The 24,446-nt window shown below is 39.2% G+C and overlaps 1 protein-coding gene across 5 annotated transcripts in view; it reads left to right on the top strand.

The window, feature by feature from the left end:
- Positions 1–24,446, top strand: part of MTUS1 (microtubule associated scaffold protein 1) — a 168,305-nt gene that overhangs the window by 109,778 nt on the left and 34,081 nt on the right. For 4 of the 5 annotated variants that reach the window (XM_047716237.1, XM_047716250.1, XM_047716244.1 and 1 more), the window contains one exon: positions 22,908–23,122. In XM_047716237.1, the coding sequence (XP_047572193.1) occupies positions 22,908–23,122 (215 nt within the window). Of the gene's footprint in view, positions 1–5,790; positions 6,228–22,907; positions 23,123–24,446 lie in introns of those variants that run through there. The other variant, XM_047716258.1, reaches the window with a different exon arrangement.

Genomic DNA, 24,446 nt, shown 5'->3' with positions numbered 1-24,446 from the left:
AAATCTCTCATTTGGGAATATGGGAATGTTCTAGGAATAATCCCCAGGGATAGGAGTAATTTTGACTTCATAAAGTTATTGTGTAAAAAGCTTTCAAATGGTAGCCCCTTCTCCTGCAAGGGATGGTGATGATGGGAATCCCTTCCATTGTTCTGAGAATTCTGTTGGCTTATTCTGAGTTCTTTTGCAGAGGCTGAATTATTTTAAATCCTCAAAGCAAGCAGGAAAAGCCACTTTAAGTCAAGAACTATCCTCGTGAGGTCTAGCTGCTGTAATTTATTTAAAGACTCTGATGCTAAAACATTTTAGCCAACATTGATTCTAAATAAAACTTGGTTTACTGTTTATAAGGAAGATGTCACATGTACTAATACTATAATTACCTTGGTTCTCCTGCACATTAAAGCTGTTTGAGATACCAAAGCATGAGAGATGTATTTATCCAACCCCCACTGCCCATTGTTTTACAGAAGATTTTCAAGCTCAGGAGCCCTGGTGTCTGCCTTGGAGACTAGAAAATGCACTGCTCCTTGTCTGCCCATTTACTTAATACAGCACAGGAGGATAGGGTTGCTTTTTATACCTCCTATTTCCAAGTGTTGGGAAACAGTTCAGAGTTGCAGACCTGCTCTGATGAGGTACTAGTGTAGCCAGCATTTCCCCTGGTGAAAAATGGGATGAGCCTGTCTTTCCGTGCTGCTTTAGGATTATAACTTTTATCCTATGTAAAAAGCAGATTTTGTTTTGATATGTGATAAATTTAGTGTTTCACATCAGGGAAACCTATATCTTATTTAGTAAATCTTGTCAGAACAAAGCCTATCTTTTCAGCAGAAGCTAGGTTCCTACTTCACACACCACATGCAAAAATGTTCCTTTTTGGTGGAAATTTTAAACAAAAAGTAGAATGAAAAGAGCGCTAAGAATATGGACTTGGCTAGAAAAGGCTTTTTTCCAGGAACATTAGTACAAAAGAAAAGGTGGATAATTATGACAACTCAAGTTTTGTCTTGCCTTTTGTCACACTCATTATAAACAGGGTGGGGAATATCAACCATAAGTAGATTTATTGTGGTTATTTTTCAATTTATACAAGTATCAAATCATGTTGTACACCCACAACTAATGTGCTGTCCATTATGTCTCAAAAAATTATAAACAATATTAATAGCAAACACATTCTTTCCAGATAGGACTCTTTCAAACCAGCCGGTAAAGATGACCCCGCGGTAGAAATGTAAATGGACAGACATGAAAGAAAAAATATGAAGCGCTAGGAAATGAGAAAAAGTTTACAAATGGCTAATTAACATAATGTACTATCAGTGCTTGCATGCTTTTTTCTTTTTTGAAGATTTTATTTATTTATTTGACAGAGATCACAAGTACACAGAGAGGCAGGTAGAGAGAGAGGGGGAAGCAGGCTCCCTGCCGAGCAGAGAGCCCGACGCGGGGCTCGATCCCAGGACCCTGAGATCATGACCTGAGCTGAAGGCAGAGGCTTAACCCACTGAGCCACCCAGGCACCTTAGTGCTTGCATGTTTTTAAGAGGAGTACCTGGTGTTGGTGAATGAGTGAGGAACGGGAACCATGCACATACTGCTGAGGGCATATAAATTATAGCAGCCTTTGTGGAGGCAGTGTGGGGACATAGAACAAAAGTCTTCTACCCAGGAATTCCATTTATCAGAACTGTTTAAAGGGAAATTACTGATTTTCTTATTTTTTGCCTTTCAGAATTGTTTAGAAGTGGGGGGGGGGGGGGATTGGAAACAACCTGAATGATTTAAACAACACCTGTGTAAATTAAACCACTTGTTTAAATTATGTTCATTGACATTTCAGTGATAATTCTGAAGCCTTTAAAAAACAATATAGAGGGTCAGATAAGTGAGAAGTTTTTAAGTTTATTAAATTCAGTCATCTTGTATTAAGTCTAAAAATTGGTTAGAGAGCATTATGATGTTTGTGTAATTTAACTCTTATTTTTAAAGGAATATTCTATAGTAATGGGTTTTAGCTTTTAAAACCCTTTTACATGGCTAAAACATAACATCTTTCATTTTTTGGAGACCAAAGAAATAAAAGGCCATGTCATTGGTCTTGGAGAACTTAAAATCTTATGGGTAGGTGGAGGCTAAATTTTTTATAATTGTTTTATGTGGTTTTTAAAATATTCACAATGTAGGCATTCTTCTTCCTACTAAGGAAGAGGACATTATGGAAGAATTGGACCCTGAGTTGAACTTCCTACTGTTGGAACAGAGATGTGAACATAAGACAGTAAAGATGATGAGGCATAAAAACGAAGAAAATATGGCAGTCGTGTTGTGTTAGGGACAGTACGGAGATAAACCTTAAGATGGGTACACTTGGTGTTCGAGTTCTAGGGAAGATTGGACAGAGATGCTTGGATCCCTAGTTTGAATATTAATCCTTTGCAGATTCTTCATGATCGTCAGTAGTAAACACATCTGTCCTAGTGTAGTTGCATTTCCTGGCATCTAAGCAGCCCTGCACAGTGCATGCTTGAATCATATCTAGAATCATGACATCACTGTGCTCTAAATTGACTCTGATTAACTACCTGTGCATGTACGCGCATGCGTGCGCGTGCGCGCGCGCCCACTCTCTCTCTCTCTCTCTCTCTCTCTCTCTCTACCACACAGACTGCAGTGGAATCTGTGGTTCTCTTGAATGTACTAGGATGCTATAGCATATTGACCTTCCAAACACTTATATCTTCCATATCACATCTTTTTTTTGTTTGTGCAAAGTCTTTAGTAAGGTTTAATATACAATCTTAATTTTTTATGTGTGTCATTAATAGAAGCTCCACTTAATTCTGTACCCTTATTATAAAGCTAATCTGTCACTTCAACTTACATAAAAGTCTATTTTTTTGGACTCTGTGATCCTTGTTTTGTTTTGTTTTGTTTTTAAATGGGAAAATAGAGAAACTTACGGCAAAGAAATTGAAAATACTGCCTACTCCAATTCTCATCATCACTGACATTTTTGTATACTTGCTCAGTGTTTTTTCTTGTTCTTTAAAGTTGAAATCCTATGATACATAGTTTTATTTTTTTTTAAAGAATTTATTAGAGCAGAGAGAGCATGCGCATGAGCCAGGGTGGGGCATGGAGGGGACTGAGGGAGAAGCGGACTCCCCATGGATGACTGAGGACCCTGGGATCATGAACTGAGCCAAAGGCAAATGCTTAGGTGACTGAGTCACCCAGGTGCCCCTATCCATATAATTCTAAATCATGGTTTTGTTTTCCCACTTGACATCCAAGCACAAGCTTTGCTGCTCCTCATAAAAACTCCTCTTATTCCTATTTTTTTTTAAAGATTTTATTTATTTATTTGACAGATAGAGACCAGAAGTGGGCAGAGAGGCAGGCAGGCAGAGAGAGGAAGGGAAGCAGGCTCCTGCGAGCAGAGAGCCTGATGCGGGGCTTGATCCCAGGACCCTGAGATCATGACCTGAGCTGAAGGCAGAGGCTTTAACCCACTGAGCCACCCAGGCGCCCCTCTTATTCCTAATTTTTATAATTGTAGTAACATTGTTCTTAGGTAACAAAAGTTCCTTCAAGTTTTTTTGTTTTGTTTTGTTTTTTGTTTTTTTTTTTTACTGTCCTTGGTGATCTTTAGATATTCTCTTCACTTAAGACTTTGTATAATGACAAAGATGGGCACTTCTCTTTAGGGTTTCTCCTATATTTGGAGGAACTTCAGAAACTATGCTGGTGCCCAAGTGATTACTGACCACGTAAGTAATCAAAAGAAACTTTTTGAGCCAATATAAAAATCCATGCTTCCGTGTCCACCCCTATCCAAAGTTTATGTGTCATAAAAATAGTTGTAACTCCCCACTAACCACTCATTCGGTTATTTAAAAAAGCGAATACATGTGAGTATTTAGGGGAGTATCTGGCACCCAGATTCTGAGAGTCGGTGACCTTGCGCTAGCTTGCCACCAGGGGGCAGACTGTTGGGAAAGCAGTGAAAACAGGGCCGTGGCGTCTTTTATCTAGTACACCTTCTTCTGTGTGTGCACGTGTACCTACGTGTACCTGACTGCGCAAGCAAGGAGTATTCTCCCGACTTCTGACTTTCTGACTAACACTTTTTATTCTTTAGAGTTCCTTGTTCTGCTGTTTAAAGAGATCATTCGAGCGATGTTTACTTCTAATATATGTGGTATAACTTCGTGTAGTTAAAGTGAAAATTTTAATGAATGTGGTGGGTTGGTGGCATGTTGCTGATTTCTTCTTTTGGTTAATCTAGGCTAAAAGATTTCCCTTCTAACCAGTTAAGCCTGGAGTTTGCTATTACTTCACAAGCAAAAACAAACAAACAAAAACCCCAAACAAAAAACAACAAAGAAACCCTGCATGACAGCTAAAATGGGATGGTATATCAGGTCTGTTTTTAACAGCAATATTTAGTTTGATTCTATTTATGATTGTAATGTTGATTGATATTTTAGTTCCAAGGTTTTTATGGGGGGGGGGGGTGGCAGGAGGAGAGGCGACTGTGGCATATTCATATGCAGAATGTGGAAAAAGGGTGATTGTTTAGTAACAAACTGTGATAAAGTGGAAAGGCAACATCTCATTGTAGCTTTTCTTTAATTCCTTGGTTATTTGTGATTGTGTTGCCATGGGTGTGGTGTGTTTTCAAGATCCATCCTGTATCAACAAGTTGTACCTTTCCCACAGCTAACCCTTGATAGATAACTGGGTTTGTGTCTCTTATTGACAGCTTCTAAGATGGTAGGCTCCGGGGTTGAGGAAGAGGAAGAAGGAATTATTCAGAATGTCTTTCCTGCCCAGCTCCTTCTGTCTTCACACCCTAAATGCTCTGTAGACTTTCTAAAACAGTAGCTGTGCCCTGCACATTTTGATAGCATTTATTAGGGTTATTTACAGCTACCAGTTTCTACATTTATTTCTAAGTCTTGTTTTCTTAGGAAATCTTGGAAACCAGCTGAGATCCTTTTCTGCACATTGTTTTCTTTTTTAAATGAAAAAAGGGGTTTTAGGTTGTTCCTGATTATTAGTATTACTTTTGCTTAAGTGAGCATATCAATGGCATAATTTTCTTACATCCATAACTTCATCTTCCTTTAGTTTTTCTCATCGTATTTTAATGTATTTTTATAAACTACTCTATCTAGATAAACATTTAACAGATTCCAGTAAAACAGATCCAAACTTGTTCCTAGTCTCAAAACATTACTATGAGAGGCCATCTGATTTTCCATAAATACAACTGATTAAGCAGTAAGCATCGTCTTGAAAATGTGGCCTGATTAATTTTATTCCTCTGGAACTATTATATTACATCTGGTAGGGAAATTGCCAAACATGACTATTAAAGTTGAGCTTTAACCTTTATCAATCTGTCATTAATAGAAGTTTTATTAAAAACTGTATCTGGGAATATCTATTACTTAAAGCCATTAAAAAAAATTAAGTGTATCCAAAGTATCAGGTTTATATATAGATTTATATACAAAATATTTGAAAAAATGCCCCGTGTTATCCGTGTGACTATAATTAAAATTTTTAAAATCAGAATATACATAACTGAAAAAGGAGTCTTCATTTTCTCCTAATTCCTAAATAAGGATGTAGTACTCAAAGTAATTTCCCTTAGCAATCTTTCAAGTAGTGAGAGAATCCGTGACATTATTGGTTGTTATATAAAGCTCCTAAGACCACCCACTTTCTCCTCCCCTTTACCATCTCGGATGAAAACCATAACAGCCCCTAAGCATGTACAGTGTGATGTAATTCGGAGGCTGCTTACTGCTGGATCTGCGAACAGGAGATTTTAGTCAGAGGAAGGGTATTGTTTTGGCAACATCTGGAAGTGAAAGCAGAAGCCAGGAACACTTGGATAGCTCTGGGCTTTTTTTTTTTTTTTTTTTTTTCTTTCTTTTGTGTATGTGCGATGGAATGACATTTGCTATGTAGGCATGTTTTCTCCTGCTGTTTTTTCTTGGCTTTGAAGAGTACTGAGTTTACAAAGACAGTATGTGATAGTCCCTGGAAGCTCCTTCTTCTGTGAGATCTTTTCACCTGTTCTGAAGACATGTTGTTGTCTCCCAAATTCTCCTTATCCACCATTCACGTACGACTGACTGCCAAAGGACTGCTTCGAAACCTCCGACTTCCTTCAGGGTTTAGGAAAAGCACTGTCATTTTCCATACAGGTTTGTCTTGCATAAATCTCTGTGGAGTGGTGCATGGGGGACTTGATTGATTAACTTGCAGCTGCTTATCAGAAATTTTCTAAGGAGATAGGCACTTGAGGAAAGAAGGCTCTGACAGAACAAGGCTTTCTTCATAGAAATAGGCATCTTCCCCTTAACATTTCAACGTATGAGCATCTGATACTTTGATTCTGTATAAGCAGATGTGTGTGTGTATGTGTGTGTGTGTGCTGTTTATAGAGCGCAGAATTGTTGCCTTGGTGCTCCCTCTTTTCTGATGCGAACAAGATCTGTGAAAATCAACAGCTGTTAAATTTACATTTTCCTTCAGATGATTTTGGAAAGGGGGCATGTGTGAATTAATATTTCTCTTATCCTTAAAGGAGGAGATGAAGGGAGATGGTTTCTATAGTTTTCATTATGTACTTTCTCACTGAGATTGTGATAGGTTAGTTTAACATGCTGGACGATTTCTAAGCTATTTACAAAGTATTTCCTAAATTATTTCCAAATTAAACATCCTGGTAGTTGTGGAGCAGTAATAAGTGTGGCACAAAAACTAAACAAAACTTAAGTTTTCCCAGATTCCTAGTGAAACTATTTGCAGTCACAAAAGCCTGCCTTTGATATTTATGCTCGTATCTGCTTTTATGCTCTGTGCCTGAGACAGAAATAAATGTTGTGTGTGTTTCAGGCATCTGTGAACCTGCTTGCTCACTTTTAGAGGATTTAGTTAATGGCCTCACATTGTTCCTTTTGTTTCCGATAATAATTGCAGTTATGGTAAATTATGTTTTATTCTGTAAAAACAGGTGTGTTTTTATATTTGATTCTGGCTGGTGAGTGTTGACTTTAATAAGACGGAGTATGTAAACAGATTTTTTTTTCCTTGTTTCTTACTCTTGTCAGCTCAGATGTGTCTTGTTTTCCATCTCTGTCCTTAGCGATTTTTTTTTTTCCAGCAGACTGTTTTTAGTTTTCCCAGAGGCATCTCCCTTCCCTGTGGGATAGCTCTCATTTTTTCCAGCACCTTCTCCTCATGTTTCATAACTCCCCTTGACCTGTCACTGAAGTCTGCCAACCTCTCCCTCAGCCTGAGCTGGCAGCTGAAGGTAAATGAGTTGTTAGGAGGCAGAACAGTGGCTCTCTCTCCCAGCCTAAATGCCTCTGTCATTTTCTTTTTTTTAAAGGTGAAGAAACAAAAGGGTGTCTTGTATTTGCAAAAATCTGTATGATCTAAACTTAAAAATCTGTGCTTCAAGAAAAAGAGAAAGTCAAACTGTACAGAGGTTTTGCAATTCCAAGTGACCTGTGTCTTGCTGGGGCCCCCTGCCCTGTCTCTGGAGGCCACCACTGTCCTGGGTGCTTGCAAAGCCTTCCAGTAACTTGCTCATCATATGTAAGCCTATGTGGATTTTTTTTTTTAAAGATTTTATTTATTTATTTGACAGAGATCACAAGTAGGCAGAGAGGCAGGCAGAGAGAGAGAGGAGAAAGCAGGCTCCCTGCGGAGCAGAGAGCCCAATGTGGGGCTCAATCCCACAACCCTGGGATCATGACCTGAGCTGAAGGCAGAGGCTTTAACCCACTGAGCCACCCAGGCGCCCCCCTATGTGGATTTTTATAGACTCTTTGGTTATACAGAAATTGAAGCACATATACATATGGATATATATGTATACACACACACACGTGTATATATATACACACACTCTTCTATAGCTTGCTATTTAGAGTTAATGTATCTTGGATTTTCATGTCAACACGTGTTTCTCTCCCTCTGCTTTTTAATTGTCATGGGCGCCATGATCTTTTTAACCAGTCTTCTTCTGGCGAACATTTTAGGTCATTTATTGTATTTTCATGGAGCAGATAAATTTCCAAGCAGCTTAAGCAAAAGATAAAAGGCTTTTATTATCAGACTTTGACTAATAGTTGCTATTTTAGGTACCTTTTGTTTTTGGAATTTCTGTAGAAACACTTGGCAACATTCGTTTGGCTGCAGTGACATTTATGGAGCCTGAGTGCACTTGGCCATGCTCTAGTTTACCTTCTTCTACACCAGGAAGTCAGAGGTCCAGAGAAGTGGATTAACATGCCCAAGGGCACACAGGGGCAGAAATGGGATCAAAACCTGGCCCCTCCGTTTAGAACTCTTGGCTTCTAGATTTTCTCGGCTGTGACTTCTGCTGTAATTGTGTTAGAGCTGGTGAATAGTAGTAATGAAATGAGAGTTTTTTCCTATGTGGGAAGCATTTAAAAATTATGTAAAGAACGTAATTCCACTTAACCCCAGTAAGAATCTTTTGTGAGCTTATCCCACATTACATAACTTAAAGGTCTGAGACATTTCTCAGTGAAATGGATATTGAAGTCCCTGCATGGATTCTTATGGGCTATAAGCTGTGACTCATGTTTGGATTCTTAATAAAGTGGGTGCTCTTGGCCTTGGTTGCCAAAGTGGCAGTGTGCTGACCTGGATTCTAGAACCAGAGTAGTGGCTGAGTGTAAAAACAAAGAGATTTCAAAGGATGGAGTCTCAGATTCTTCGAACCAATTAGTCGTGGATAAATGATGAAGAACCATGATTCAGCTGCGACTGATGTTATAGGACAGGATAAAGGAAAAACATCGTGTCATGAGTATTAACTGAATTTGGGTGATAAGGAGAGGATGAACTTAGATAAGATGAATTTTCAGGTGTCATACATCCAGGATTTTTTAAACTATACCCAGAAAAAATTCACAGCATTTGAGGTTAAAGGGACCTCAGAAATCATCTCATCTGACTCCTTTATTTTGTAGCTCTATGTGAGTGACCAAGGTCATCCCTTGGTTCCTAGCAGAACTAAGGCTACAACCTCAGGCTCTTGGAATCCATATCTAGTGCCTGTGACTCTTGATCTCAGAGTTGTGAGTTCAAGTCCCATGTTGGGTGTAGAGAATAACTTAAATAAAAACTTTTTAAAAAATTGATTAGGGGCACCTGAGTGGCTCAGTGGGTTAAGCCTCTGCCTTCAGCTCAGGTCATGATCTCAGGGTCCCGCATCAGGCTCTCTGCTCAGCAGGAAGCCTACTTCCTCCTCTCTCTCTCTCTCTCTCTCTGCCTGCCTCTCTGCCTACTTGTGATCTCTGTCAAATAAATAAATAAAATCTTTTAAAAAAAAATTGTTTAAGCTCTATGACCAGCATGGGGCTTGAACTCAAGACAGATCAAAGTCGCATGCTCTACTGACTGAGCCAGCCAGCCCCCCACTTTCCCCTCTTTCCTGACTGTCTTTCACATTGCAGTATTCATTCAGTCATTTCATAAGTGAGTACCTATTAGACATGGACCATGTGCCAGGTTCAATGCTGGATGCTGAAAATAAAACCAAGACTAAGTCACACATAGCTCCTTCCTTCTCACAGTCCATAGTTAAACAGAACATCAAGTGATTACGGTAGAACTTGGGCTAGATGCCCGGGGAAGCTCCTAGCAGGTGAAGCTAACTTTATCTAGGCCTTCCAGAAGAAGTGCCGGTTTAGCTGGAATCTCAGGATATGTGGAGTTAGCCAAGAAACAGAAAGTGTTCCAGGCAGAGAAAATAGCCTGGGAAAGCCTAGAGCTAGGGAGAGGATGGCTCCCTCAAGGAAACAAAAGAATTTTAATATGCCTGAGCATAGAAGGTAGAGAGGTGCTAGCAAGGAGGAGGGTGATCACGGGGACCCAGGCAGACCGGAGTCCCTTTCATTGGCCCCCTACATAAAGGGGCACTGTGTACTCCAGTATGTCCTTCTTGGGTGGCACCCATTCATAGAATGTGTTGTCCAATCCAAGATGTCATGACTTCTGTAAATAGGGTCAAGCCAAGGGAACGTGAATTTGTCAGCATCTGAGTGTTGTTGTCCAGCCCAGACCAAGCTGTCCACGTCAGGAAAGTGCTAATCTTCTACGTAATCCAGAGGTGATTTCATTGACTTCCCAAAATGCTGGCAATAGTCTCTTTTGCCAAAATAGCCCACTGTATTTCAGAGTTTTGCCTCTACATGTAGATTCTAATTTTATAATGAGTCATGGAAGGAAAAGAATCTTCTTAGTAGAAATATTCCTGACCACCAGTTTTATTAGAATTGTTTTCCTTTGGAGTTGGAGATACCTGTATTAATTAAAATGAAAAGTGCAATTTTGAACCTCAGAAAGCTAAATATATTTTTTTGATTGAAGTGAAGGCAATTCATTGCACTTAGATTTGTTTTCACTGACCTTGTGAGATTAAAAGCAGTTATTATAGGGGCGCCTGGATGGCTCAGTGGGTTTAGCGTCCACCTCTTGATTTCTGCTCAGGTCATGATCTCAGGGTGGTGATATCCATCCCAGAGTCCTCTTCCCTGCTGGGTGTGGAGCCTGCTTAAAATTCTATCTTTGCATCTCTCCCGCTCTCTAAAAAATAAATAAAAGCAATTATTATAGCAAAGAGGAGGGGTGTAGTACATATATATTGAGGAGGAGCAGAAATACTGTTTTTAGGGCGGGGGCAGAGGGAGAGAGAATGTCAAACAGACTCCCCATTGAGCATAGAGCAGAGTCAGGCTCTATCTCAGAGCTCTGAGATATTGACGACATGACCAGAGCGCTCCAGAGGAGGGGCCGCGGTATTATTAATAGAACAAGATATTTCATTGACCTAAAGCCACACTAAAGAGAGTCATTTTGACTATTCAGTAAGAACAGGGCAGAATATGAATAAAATTGTTTGGTTAGAAGGCAACCATCAAATTATATTCGGTATTCATTTTTGAGACTGTCAAGAATTGCTTTTAGCTGCAATTTAAGAAATTAAAATGAAGCTTAAAAAAATCAAGCTTAACCAAGAAGAAACTTATTTCACCTAACTTGTTTGTTTCACCTAAAATGTTGTTCAGTGGTTCAACAATGTCAGGATCAACATCTCTATTTACCTGGCTCCCTCCTCGTGACTGTTGCCTCCTGATCTCACCATTGCTCCTCCAGGCAGGAAAAAAAAAAAAAAAAAAAAAAAAAAAAGGTGGGTGGTGCCAACTCACAAAGCTTACATCTCATTGGCTAACTTGCAGTCACATGGTTAGCTACCTGCAAGGGAGGCTTAGGGAATTGAGTGACTTCTCCAGTCTCCAGGGCGTGCAGATACCAGAGAGAGTTTTTCGATAGTATCTGACCCAGAGAGGGTCAAACCCTTAATTCTCAAAAGCTGATATTAGCTGCATATAAATAAGGGGCGTATTGCAACAGAGGTTGATACTTTTTTTCTCTTTCATGACCTGTACGGGTTTTGGTAATGATTACCTATTTTGTAATTATTTCAATTAAACACTTTGAAGTCTCTTTGGACATAATTTGATTTTGATGTTAAATGAAGTAATTTTCAGTGATAATATATTGAGAAAGAATGTCTCAACTTGACATATGGCTTTTATGTATTTAAAATGTGTTAACCAAAGGTTAATATTTTCATTCATACAGTTGTGGTAGGTATTGCCAAGGTGACACTAAATAAACTTGAATTTCTCTTGTGTTTCGCTCTCACATTATAAAATGCAGAAGTCAATGAAGCTATTTTAAAAAGTTTCAGAAGAGGTGCCTGGGTGGCTCAGTTGGTTAAGTGCCTGCCTTCAGTTCAGGTAGTGATCTCAGGGTCCTGGGATCAAGTCCTGCCTTGGGCTCCCTGCTCAGTGGGGAGTCTGCTTCTCCCTTTCCCCTTGGTCCCCCATGACCTGATCATGCTGTGTCTCTCCCTGTCAAATAAATAAATAAAATCTTTTTTAAATTTTTTTTTTTTTTTAAAGAAAGCTTCCATTAAAAAAAAAAAACAGATTAGAACTTGGATGTAAAAAGTTAAAGATTGAATCATTTGTAGATTACAAAAGACCTCAAAGGGACCAAATTCAAGAATAACAGATGAGAGACTTAGACTTCCACCACTCCCTTGTTCCTGTACTGTGAATCCACATTCTTTTGGCTTCCTTGAAAGCAGGCTTGAAGATACTGCTGGCCTTTTGCCACACTGATAAGCACTTACTGAGAACTGATGTTGTGAATGGCTTTCAGCTGGAAATGTTCATCATAGATCCATACACCACTCCTGTAGTGGCTGTGGCAGTCTTTGAGCTACAGCTTTGCTATGATGCTAAAAAGTGCTATTCTGTAGTCAGAGTGGTCTACTTAAGAAGGCAGTGATGTGCTAAATCAATTTTCACTCATAATAGGTAATGTTTTGATAAGTTCTTTTTAAGGATTTTATTTATTTGTCAGAGAGTACAAGTGGGAGAGCTACAGAAGCAGAGGGAGAAACAGACTTCCCAATGAGCAGACAGCCAGGTGCAGGACTCCATCCCAGGAGCCTGGGATCATGACCTGAGTGGAAGGCAAAAGCTTAACTGACTGAACCGCCTGGGCATTCCATGTTTTGATAAGTTTTTAAAAGTTAGCTGTAACTCACAAGTTTCACATAACTGAAGTTTTTACTACACAAAGTTGTGTTTTAATGTAGGAATCTGTTTTCTCCCAAACGTGGGAAGTATGTCCTATATTACAGTTTGGAGTTGGAGTCAGGATAAGAAGCATAGCAGTGTCTTTCACCAGGAGCAACTAGAGGGCTATGGCAAGAAAATTTAGTAACTATGTAATCAGAACAATTGAAATATTCTGATTGAGTTTTGGTTAATCAAGAACCAACCTATAAATAAAACAATACAGATTTTAATACTTTGTGTTAGCTCTAAAGCATGTTTTAGAGCTAAAAATGTTTCATTAAAATGTATGCTTATTATTTATTAGGTAAAAGGACATCAGATGTGGTTTTAAATGTTTCCAACATTGAACATCATTTTCCTGTGTTTGTCTTAAGTGATAGGTCAAGTTATTTTAGCCTGTGTTATTTTTATAAATAGCAATTATCCAGCTCTTAGGAAAACTAGGACTAATAGAGCTTTCTTTCTTTCGGGTGAGAGACTTGTCTTTTTCCCTTTGTTCCCTGGTGACCTGAGTTGGAGGCCTGGTCTCTTCAATTTCTTTTTCTTAACTGGTTAGTACTTTGAGAATAAACTTCTCTTTTCTGTGGTTTGTGTCATAGAAGTTTCTAATGCTGATTGTTTTAATTGGCTATTTTTTGTTTCAGCTGTAATATACTCTGTGGTCTTTAATACACATTTTTGACCCACTTTGGCACATTTGGGCACATTCCCCACCCCCCCAGCCCCCAGCCCCCACGTTCAGGTCTTTTGCGTGCATGTGCTTGGGTTCAGCTGTGCTGTTTTCCTGGGTCTCCTATGTGGCAACATGGGTTTGCAACAACACAGAGGCAGTGGTTCGGGACGCTATCTGCGGCCGTGAGTGAGCCCTGACCCACAGGGGATGGCCTCACGGACACAATGGTGACCTCACATGAGCTGGCTAGCTCAAGACGTAAAAGCCACAGAAGAGATAGCATTCAGAAATCCCAGGCTAGCAAATGTGCTTGAGGTAGGCACTGTGAAGGGAAGGGCCTTGTAGAATTTTTTGGTCTTATTTTGGAATAAGTTCCAAGTGGTGACAAAATGTTATTCTCAGTGCTGTATTCTTCTCTGTGTTAAATAAAAAAGTCACCTTGGGGGGGGGTGTATGTCACAATTGCTGAAATCCAAAGAACCGGTTGGTATAAGCAGGCTTTGGGATGTCAAGCAGTTTTTTAGCTACCTATTAATTTGGGTAAGTCAAAATGATCATTCAGACCAAAACAGAAGTCCACATGAAGGCTAGAATTTAATATTTTAGGTAATTTGTTTAATAATAAGAGGGGAAAAGCCCATAGCAATGACAGCTGTCTTTGGAAACAGCTTCTCATTCACACTGGTGGGAACTTGGTGGATATGTATTTTATCCCTTTCCTTGTGTTCTGAAAAGTCCTATCCAATTTGCTCTTATATAGTGAGTATAACAAGAGATACTTGTTTCCTGTTTAAGTTGATTTTTCCTCTATTTTTTGATGAAATTCCACTGTACCTGATGAAATTTTGATGTTAGATGATTACAATTAAGATAATTTACATTCAGTATCTTCAGAATTGTTAATACTACAGGATGAAAATTGTACTACTTGCAGATTTTTTGTTCTGTTTCATTTGTATACTCTTTTAGTCCTGAAATTCATAAACTTACCATTAAGGTGAATTTGTAGATTATTTAGAGAACCAGTGAATCGAGGGAGGTTAATATCTTCTTGAAAGTATTTCTGGATGTAATGAATTTGTTTTCTTTGTAGTTTGTAGTCCATTTTAAGAACATGAGAAATTTGCTTATTTTCTGCCAGGTGCATGTAAAATGGTTAAGGTCGAGTGTGGAGTTCTGATTTTTTGTTGTTCTTGCTGTTTTTATTTTTTTTTGTTTTGGAGAAAAAAATTATTCTGAAATGGGAGTTTTTAGTATGAATATACTTTCTGTTTTGTAATCTACTTTTAAAATTTATTTTTTTAAGATTTTATTTATTTGAGGGAGCATGCAAGTGAGAGAGAGCATGAATGGCCATGGGAGTGGGGGGGCAGAAGCAGACTCCCCCCTGAGCAGGGAGCCTGACCAGGGCTCAGTCCAGGACACTGCAATCATCAGCTGAGCTAAAGGCAGACACTTAACCAACTGAGCCACCCAGATGCTCCGACTTTTAAAATGTAAAGTAAAACCCTTTTACATGTAATACAAACCATCGCAAATAAATTCTGACTATATATGGTAATGACTAAATATTTCTGACAAAATACAGTAATGCAAAATTTTAAAAGTTGAGGTGTCTTAAAGTCTCACCCTCCACCCCAAAAAGAGTTAGCTCAGGTAATTTTAATAGTCTTCGTGTCACTTTCCTGGGCTTGAATGGTTTCATGTAAAGAAATGCCATATCTGCCTAGGCTAGAAAAAATTGTATGTGGCTTCTAAATTGTGATTACTATCTTTTAGAGTAAACAAATAAAGGAACACTACAAATGTTTACATAAATTTAAGGTAATAATTGATGACATGAATGACAAGTTAAACATCTTGGTGAGATGACACATGTTACCATGGGTTTACTGTTCCACTGAGGCAAGTAGGAAGTGTGGGTTCATACTCGTGTGTTAGGGGCAGTATCCAGGACAGTAGAAGATAAAGAGCTGATTGCTTCTCAGGCAAAAGACACTGCAGGTGATTAAATTTGGAGAGTGTTACAGAGCAGGTGAGTTTAGAATGGACCCTTTTAGGAGCAGGAAGAGCTGTTTCAGAGAATGTCCTAACGCCTTCCTCACTGTGTCCCACACTAGATGCTTCCTCTCTCTCCGCCCTCACGCTCGTTCCCACGGGCTCGTCTACTCATCTTGTGTTATTTCCTAGCTGGAAACTCGTGACTCCTCCTGGGCTCCCCTTGATCCAACTTGTCACAAAGTCCCCCTCTTCTGCCTCGTAAACACACACACCATTTCCTGCCTGTTCTCACTGCTGCTGACCCATGGCTTCTCTTCCTGGGCCTTCCTCCTGACCTCCCTGGGCTCCTCTCCTCTCTTTTATGGTGCCCTCAGACCCCCGCTCTGCCACCTCCATGATAAAACCTTCTGTGGCACATGTGTCAGCACCCTGATTATGCCTCAGCCCCCTCACTGTGCTTTAACCTCAGGAGTATCCAGGGCCTCCCTGTCCCCCAGCGCCTCTGCTGGCCTTTGTTCCTTCTCTGTCTCCCAAATGTGTACATGGCCATGCAAACTCTGCCTCCTGAACCCTTATTCTGACTGCCCCGGATCTAGGTGTTTCTCCACCTGGACTCACCACTCTGTGCATGTGGTTCTGTTAGCTAATTATCAAATCGTATTGCCATTGCTGATGGCCTCTCCCTCTCAGATGCATGCAGGTTCCTTAAGAGCAGGGAGCAGTTTGTCAGAAGCACAGCCAATTGACATTGACTGAATGAACAGTAGACATCTGGGCGATTGTTATAACTGGGTCCTCCCTCTTATTAGAACATGTATTTCCCAATAATTTCCTTTTAATGCTTTGTTTTCATGGGATATCCCGGCATGAGCATCCGTCAGCCAATGCCTAGGAAATGGACTGAAAGAACTTATGAGATAGGTGTCCCTATTAAGGGTTTTGGGAGTACTGGGTCACATTAAGGCAGAAAGAATGGTATCGGTTGTCTGTCCAACCCATTAGTTCATTACCTGTATTTTATTATCCCCACACATATTAGTTTTCAGTGCAGATAGAGGGATTCTGTGCCAGCTGAACAGAAAGAGATGTATACTAGGGAATCATGATTCACCAAAGATGCTGGCAGTCTTCATGCATGCCTGCCCAACAGCACCTTCTCTACATGCCTCCCCTCCCCGCCTCAAGACACCGCAACAGGTCCTTCCATCACGCACCAAAGTTACCATGGTAGATTTTGGAAAAATACTTGGTGAGCAAATGACTAGGTTAATAGGTATGCAAAAAAAAAAAAAAAAAAAAAAAAAAAAAAAAAAAAAAAACCAACTAGGCATGTTAGTTACTAAACACAGTATATAGTTTTGCATTTTGTGGAAGCCAAGACAAACTGTTCTTGAGGTCTTGTCTCTTACTTGACTTTACTATTTGGAAAGCCAGCACATTCAATAAATGGTTTGTTTGGCCGTAGATGGATGTGTCTCCAGGAGGTAGTGAGTTGGTCCATGTCTTAATGGTTGAATTTTTCTCGAAAACCTTTTTGTCTTAACCTGGGAATCTGTGTGCCTGAGTGACTAGAGCCTGAAAAGGGGACCAATTCCTTTTTTACCCAACTACCTTCCTCAGGATGATGATAAATAAGTTCATTAGGCTAGTTTGAAACTGTATTAAACTGAGGCTTTAGAGTAGAAGGAACAAAGCTAACAAACAGTTGGTTTTCAAGTAAGCACATGTCTTTGATTCATGACTTTTGTTTTCCTGATGGAGGTTTCCTTTCATCAGGGTAACTCCCAGGATGATTGGATCAGACATGATATTGTTAATTATCTTGTTGACGAATGTCTAAATCAATGTAGAAGGAAATATGCCATTTTAAGGGTTTCTGACTAAGTTGATTCTATGAAATCACATGTTCTGTTAATGGGTCTAATAAATTCTTTTCTATTCTTATTATTTTTTATTTTATTTATTTTTTCACTGTGTTATGTTAGTCACCATACAATACATCATTAGTTTTTGATGCAGTGTTCCAAGATTCATTGCTTATGTACAACACCCGGTTGAATAGAGCTGCATTACCAAAACAGTAACATGTTAAAAAGGGGGACACAGGGATAAATTTGGTTCATCTTTTAATTTCCTATAAATCATGGCTCCTGTAGAGTTTAATGGAAACTGTGTTTTAGTTATGAAGTACCCTATTTATGAGCATGTTGGCTTTGAGCATTGTTAGCGGTTCTTCATCTCTGATCTTCAATTGGGCCAGGAGTGAGGAGGGGGGAAAGATGTTAAAACTAGGTCATCAGCTACTATGTGGCACAATTTTGTCCTTAGGGAGCACAGTATATGGAGCAGAAGATTGAGGCCACAACTTGATTTCCCAGCTCTAGCTAGAGGGCAGTCTGTTGGCTGATTTGCTCTTACATTAAATTTTGAAGACCTGTGCTCTTAGAATACGTCAGTGTTTTGTTTCCTCAAGTCTGAATGTATTTTGAGTTGTCACATAGAAAAAACCTGGATTATTTAGATCTTTGTCTCTATTCCCCAAGGAAGAAACATGGATTAATTATATTTTTATGACTAAGTGTTAACGATTTAGGTGCTCAGAATTGTTTAACCACCTTTATTTTTTTTTTAAAGATTTTATTTATTTATTTGTCGGAGAGCTCATGCACACAAAAGCGAGCTCGAGCACAAGCAGGGGGGAGCAGCAGGCAGAGGGAGAAGCAGGGAGCCGGACCTCAGCACCCTGGGACCATGACCTGAGCCGAAGGCGATGCTTAACTGACTGAGCCACTCTGGCACCCCCAATTTAACCACCTTTAAAAAATATATACTCTTTAATTTTGAAAAGGTGGTATTTTTACACCATGATTAAAAAGTAAGGAGAATATATCGGAACATCTTATACCTCTCTGGTTCCTATTCTCTTTTTGAAAAGGTAAGCATTGTTAGTACTTGTATGTGTATTATGAAATAATTTTGTTATGAATTTATAAGCAAAATAGAAAATGTGCTCTTATATTTTCATCATCACACAGCAGAGCATTCTGTCTACAGTCCTCTTTACTATGGTTTTCTCATTTACCACAGCGCGTGCCCTACTTCTGTTACAGCTGTGATATTTCACTATATGACTGTACCATAAGTTTGTTTAACCAGTCTTCTATCTGGACATTTGGGTTGTGTTTTGATCTTGTCAAGTTTGCTGCGGGAGTCCTTCGGTTAACGTCATTGCACGCCCGTGTAGGCTTCTCAGTAGGATAGATTCTTGCTGACCAGCTATGAATTCAACAGGTGATGCTAGCATGTGTCAGAAAAGGCTTATCACTAAGCTTTTATTGTTCTTAAACATCAGTTTGAGTGTATAAAGTTAGGCAGACAGACTTGACCTGAATTTTTTTTTTTTTAAGATTTTATCTATTTGACAGAGATCACAAGTAGGCAGAGAGGCAGGCAGAGAGAGAGGAGGAAGCAGGCTCCCCGCCGAGCAGAGAGCCCGATGCGGGGCTCGATCCCAGGACCCTGAGATCATGACCCGAGCCGAAGGCAGGGGCTTTAACCCATTGAGCCACCCAGGTGCCCCGACCTGAATTGTTTTTTAAATGTTTGCTTGCGATTCTTGGTGGGTTGCTTGGAAAACCCTCGTGATGTACAGGTTTGACAATTTCAGCCACTACCTGAGGCGGAGCAGTGTCACGTTCTAGAGGTGGCATTTGAGGTCTTCGTGGCTGGATCAGTAAGAGCTCACGCCCATTCGAGGGGTTCCCCGACTCTTGAAACTCCGGTCCTCCAGCGGTGACGAAAGCCTGAGAGAAGAGGCAGCTGTCATGTGGGCACTGGCTTTTACTGGAGCACAGGTGCCGTCCCTCCCCTGCTTCCCTGGCAAGAGTTAGCCCCTTAGCCTGACAGCTGCAGGTGAGACCGTAACCAGGCAACGCACAGACAAAAAGCAGCTAAGCACCAAGCACCTTGCACAACTGGGGTGTGGTCAGACTCCAGCGGTTGTTTTCCGGGGTGTACCTTAACAAAAACTACTTAACATTCATTCTAGAGCGATCTTCGCAGCATTCCTAATACAGTGTTGGGTCCTAGAGAGCTTTCTAAACTTCCAGAGAGTATACGAGTCCTGACACAGTTAACCATTCCAAAATATGGAGAATAGGACCTTCATAGGCACAGATGACACTTTGTTACGAAAAGCTAAAGCAATCAAAATATAATAAAGGAAAGGTACAGTCGCCCATCTCGCTTGTGGACGTTAAGTCATCCGAATCCTCAGCAGCAAACTGGGGAACAGCTTACACTGTCGGACTGACATATCTGAGAAAAATGAAGTTTGTTTTCGGGGGTGAGATGCGGTTGTCAAATGGGTGAACAGGGTCAGAAGGGACAAACTTCCCGTTATAAAATAAGCAGGTCATGGGGATGTAACGTACAGCATAGGACTAGAGTTGATAATACTGTCTTGTGTATTTGAAACTAGTTAAGAGAGGAGAACTTTAAAGTTCTCATAAGAAAAAGAAAAATAGGTAACCACGTGTGCTAACATGTTAACTAGACTATTAGGGTGATCATTCCCCAGTATATAAAAAGGTGAATCATTATGTTACACATCTGAAACTAATATAATATTAAATGTCAGTTATACCTCAAAAAAACGGGGAGGGATTACATTTCAGATGATTAAAAAAAAGTTTTATAATTAAAGAAAAGAGTATGTCTTAGGAATTTGAAGCCACTGTGGCTTAGGAAGAGCCTTTTACAAAATGGATTAAGTGAAATAGAAGCTACTGAAAACCATGATGTTTCAGAAGCCTAATATAGAATCAGCAAATCCAACCTGTATTTCCTAAACACTTCAAAAACAGTATGGACAGATTCTTCACATGATGTAGATGTTTTATTGTAAAATCTATGTACACTGAGAAACATAGCTAATCTCACACTAAGAGAAAAATAAAGCTGTTTCCTTTAAAATAATGTTAGTGATGGAATTAACCATCTAAAAAGGAAAAAAGATAAGCAATACCAAGTAATTTATCCAAATAATATTACTAGGAAATACTTTAAGTATAGTAAATTGTAAAAATGTAATATGGTGAAAGAAATTTAGTTTATAAAGAAACCAAATATAATATGTAGCTATTGCTTAACTTTGGAATAAGAAATAATTTGAAGGAAAATATAAAATCTGGTGCTACAAAAGGAGTACCTGTATTTTGAACCCGAAGGTGGAAAAACAATGTTTAATAAATTAAATTTATCTCCATATGAAGTAATGTACTAGAACTTGACCAGTGAAATTCATTTGGAAGTCTCAGTAGGCAAGAATTTTAAAGAATGCTTTCTTCAAAAATGTTAGAATAAAATATTTATATCTCAGATTTTTAAAATAATTGTAATCTAACAGTTTTAAAACTCTGATATTTAATTAGCGTGGAAATTCTAGAGAGTCAAACATCGTTAAGGGATTCAAGGAATGATAAACTCAAAGCAATCTAGCAGTAAATAAATGAATATTTCAGGAAGTATTGGTAGGACATACAGCAATATGTCAGGAGAATGAATTTATATCTGCAGTATGTTACAGGAAATTCTAGATGGTCAAAGGGTTGAAAGCTGTTTTTGGCTGTTCTGTTTGTATAAACTTATATAAAACACAAATGTTTATCTACACAGGCCTGATAAGCATAAAGTAACATCTTACTACAATTACCGCATAAATGATTGTTGTTAGTTTTCTGTTACATCTCCACCCCATCTCCACTTTCCAAGGTGGGTCGTAGTGGTAGAGAATGGGTGTTGGAGGCCTCGGTTCTGACTTTGAATCTGTCCCATAGGTGCCATCTGTGCATGGGCAAGGTCCTTCCCACTCTGGAGCCTCGCTTTCCCTATGGAGAGTTACTAAGTGGGTGAAAGAGAGGAAAAGGGAGGATATTCAGTGAGCAGTAAAACACTATGTAATTATTATATGTTACATGAGAAATAGAGCTCCTAAGGACCTTTTAGGAAATGACATGAAATAAAGGAATACTAATTTCAGATACTTGGACAAACTGCAAAATATTTTTCATTAATTATTTCATTAATATGTGAGTCTATAATAAAGTTCTCCTTTCAGGACTTTAATACTATGACTATGAACTTGGTTGCTTTCTTCATCTGCTTTGGAAATGGCAGTTAGTGCTAAACAGTTATTAATGATTACTAAGAAAGACTAATGGACAAATACTTTCCCCTTGAAGTCTTTTTGAAACATAGAAGATAGTTTAGTCATTTTAGAACAGTGAATTATCAAGTATTAATGCAAATTTGAATTGTTGAACCATAGGAAGTACCATAGAAAATGAGAGCCTCCACCCCAGCCTTTTTTCTAAAAGAGTAGATTGAGTGGTTTTTGTCATTGGTTCGTGGAGCATGAATACTGAGGTTTATTTATTCTCCTTCAAGAAATTACTCTGGTTTTCCTCCCCCTGAAAAATTGGAGAAAATAATTCCTATCTATAAAATTTTCTTAGGTTGGCTTGTTATCCCAGAATGTGAATGTCGTAGGGAATGCCTCTGAAACAAGGGAACATTTTTTTTTTCTTAGTTTCTTGTATCTTTTTTTCAGATTTAGTTTTGTTTTGATTACTTGGCCTAATTATTTTGAGAAGCTTAGCAGCGTGTTTTGTGGTCTTCCAATTCCGTTTGATATTTAAAGTGACTGAGACATTTGGAGTAGTTCCAACACTGAACAGTTTTTCATTTAAAATAGAGTAATTCCCAGGACACCGTGGCATAGAAAGTGAATAATCACTTAGCAAAGCATCTTAGTTGGATTTGGAGCATTAGCATGAGCTTAAACAAAATACATAGGCCATTATTAGTACTTGGAGAGGGGAAAAACAATAAAGCTTGTGTTTCATAGAAAACAGAAAAGGAGAGTACAGTCTTTTTAACAGTGAACTTAAGGGGCAAAATGTGAGTAGATTTTCAGTATATGTAATGATTTAATAGAGATTAGGAAATGACTCATCAGCAGTATAAATCTTTGTAATGACCAGGTCATCAGCAGGAAAGGATGAGAAGTTTGTAGAAAATGCGTAGGAGGAGGGAAGGGCACTGAAAGTCCAATCACTTACATATTTCTCTCAGCATATGTGATCGGAATATAGAGTCAGAGGACTTGTCATAGTCACGTTACTGTACCAATTTACCTAGAAAATTAGAAACTATGATGTGAATATTATTTTGCATATAATTCCCATGTTTCTGGATCGCTAAATCTATTTGTTTCACATACGTAATTCTCTGCCCCATGTAAATCTCTTCAAACTCAGAGCTAAAGATATTGTCTGTGTTTATAAATTCCAAACATCTAGATATTTGATTAATTCCTGCTCTGATCCATATGCTTTCCTTATATAAACATAGCTTAAATGCATTTCTGTGGCTTATCTAGTTGTTTTTGAACCCAGATGGTAGTGATTATAAAAAATCACATATTTTCCTGTGTATACTTATTCCTTTTACAGTTGAAAAGGGCAGGCAGAAGAATCCCAGAAGTTTGTGTATCCAGACGCAGACATCTCCAGATGTGCTCTCCTCTGAAAAAACGCTTGAGTTGGCTCAATATAAAACAAAATGTGAAAACCAAAGTGGATTTATCCTGCAGCTCAAGCAGCTTCTTTCCTGTGGTAATACCAAGTTTGAAGCATTAACGGTTGTGATTCAGCATCTACTCTCTGAGGTAAGGATGTCTGCCCTCTAACAGTCTTTCTCATTGAGGTGAGGGGGGGCAGTAGAGGGACAGTGTTCATGCTCTTGTCTTGGGAATACTTTCCGGTTGATGAATGGTACGAGCAGGTAGAATTCACCCAATTTGTCAACTCGCTTGATACCTGAGTCACTCTCTAAAAATTTGGGATTGAAACATTTCTACTACTTTCTTTCTGTTTCCAGAATCACTTAGACCAACAATGGCATGAGATAATCGTTATATCCATCTCCAGCCTATATGAGCATTATCATTTTTGCACTGTATTTTTTTGTCTAACTGTACACAGCTTTCCATATTACCTTTAGTTTAATGCTTTGAAAAAAGAGATTGATTATATTTGTGGATTAAAGAACACTTCTGAGGTAACTCACAGTATGGGTCTGGGGACTCTTGAGAATTTCCGTCCATTCCTAAAATAGTTTGTGGTATGACAAATGCAAAACAGATTTTCTTTGCTTCCTTATTCTTCCCTGACATTCTTCAAGGATGTTAGCTCAGGGACTAGTTAGAATTCTTTAAGAAGACCAAGTTTCTGGGAACGGATGCTACTGGCCTAGCAACAAAAAGTGCAGGTACCTAAGGGAGAGCACTGGGATGGGACTATATTTGAGTTCTTTAGATTTTTTTTTTAAAGATTTATTTATTTGAGAGAGAGAGAGAGAGTGCACATGCTTTAGCTGGGGAAGGAGGGAAAGAATCTCAAGCAGATCCCTGATGAGCAAGGAGCCCGACCCAAGGCTTGCTCTGTCTCATGACCGTAAGATCATGACCTAACCTGAAGTCAAGAGTCAGTTGCTTAACCCACTGGGCTACCCAGGCTTTTAAAATATTTAAAATATTTTTTAATCACAGTCTAAAAGGATGGGTATCACATAACATCTCAAGAAAAAAACCATTCCATTTGCTTATTCTGGAGTTCAGCTCAGCCCAACAAACCTATGTTCATTGCCTATAGAGCTATGGTGATATAGTTGCCAGCCTGGGGCAGGGGAGCGAGGCACTTGGTCAACCCAGGCTCTTGGTCTGTGCCTTTGCAAGTTACCACGCTAATAGACAGTTAAGATCAATACTTGAACATTTTACAGCTTTGTCCCGAAACATTTTTTTTAAACATTTTATTTATTTATTTGACAGAGAGAGATCACAAGTAGGCAGAGAGGCGGGGGGGGGGGGGGGGGGGGGGGCGGGGAAGCAGGCTCCCAGCTGAGCAGAGAGCCCGATGCGGGGCTCGATCCCAGGACCCTGAGATCATGACCTGAGCCGAAGGCAGCGGCTTTAACCCACTGAGCCACCC

This window comes from Lutra lutra, chromosome 2 (assembly GCF_902655055.1).
Source record: "Lutra lutra chromosome 2, mLutLut1.2, whole genome shotgun sequence".
NCBI classification, from domain to species: domain Eukaryota; kingdom Metazoa; phylum Chordata; class Mammalia; order Carnivora; family Mustelidae; genus Lutra; species Lutra lutra.
The sequence above is the reverse complement of the archived record's forward strand: the minus strand, read 5'-3'. Positions and strand labels throughout refer to the sequence as shown.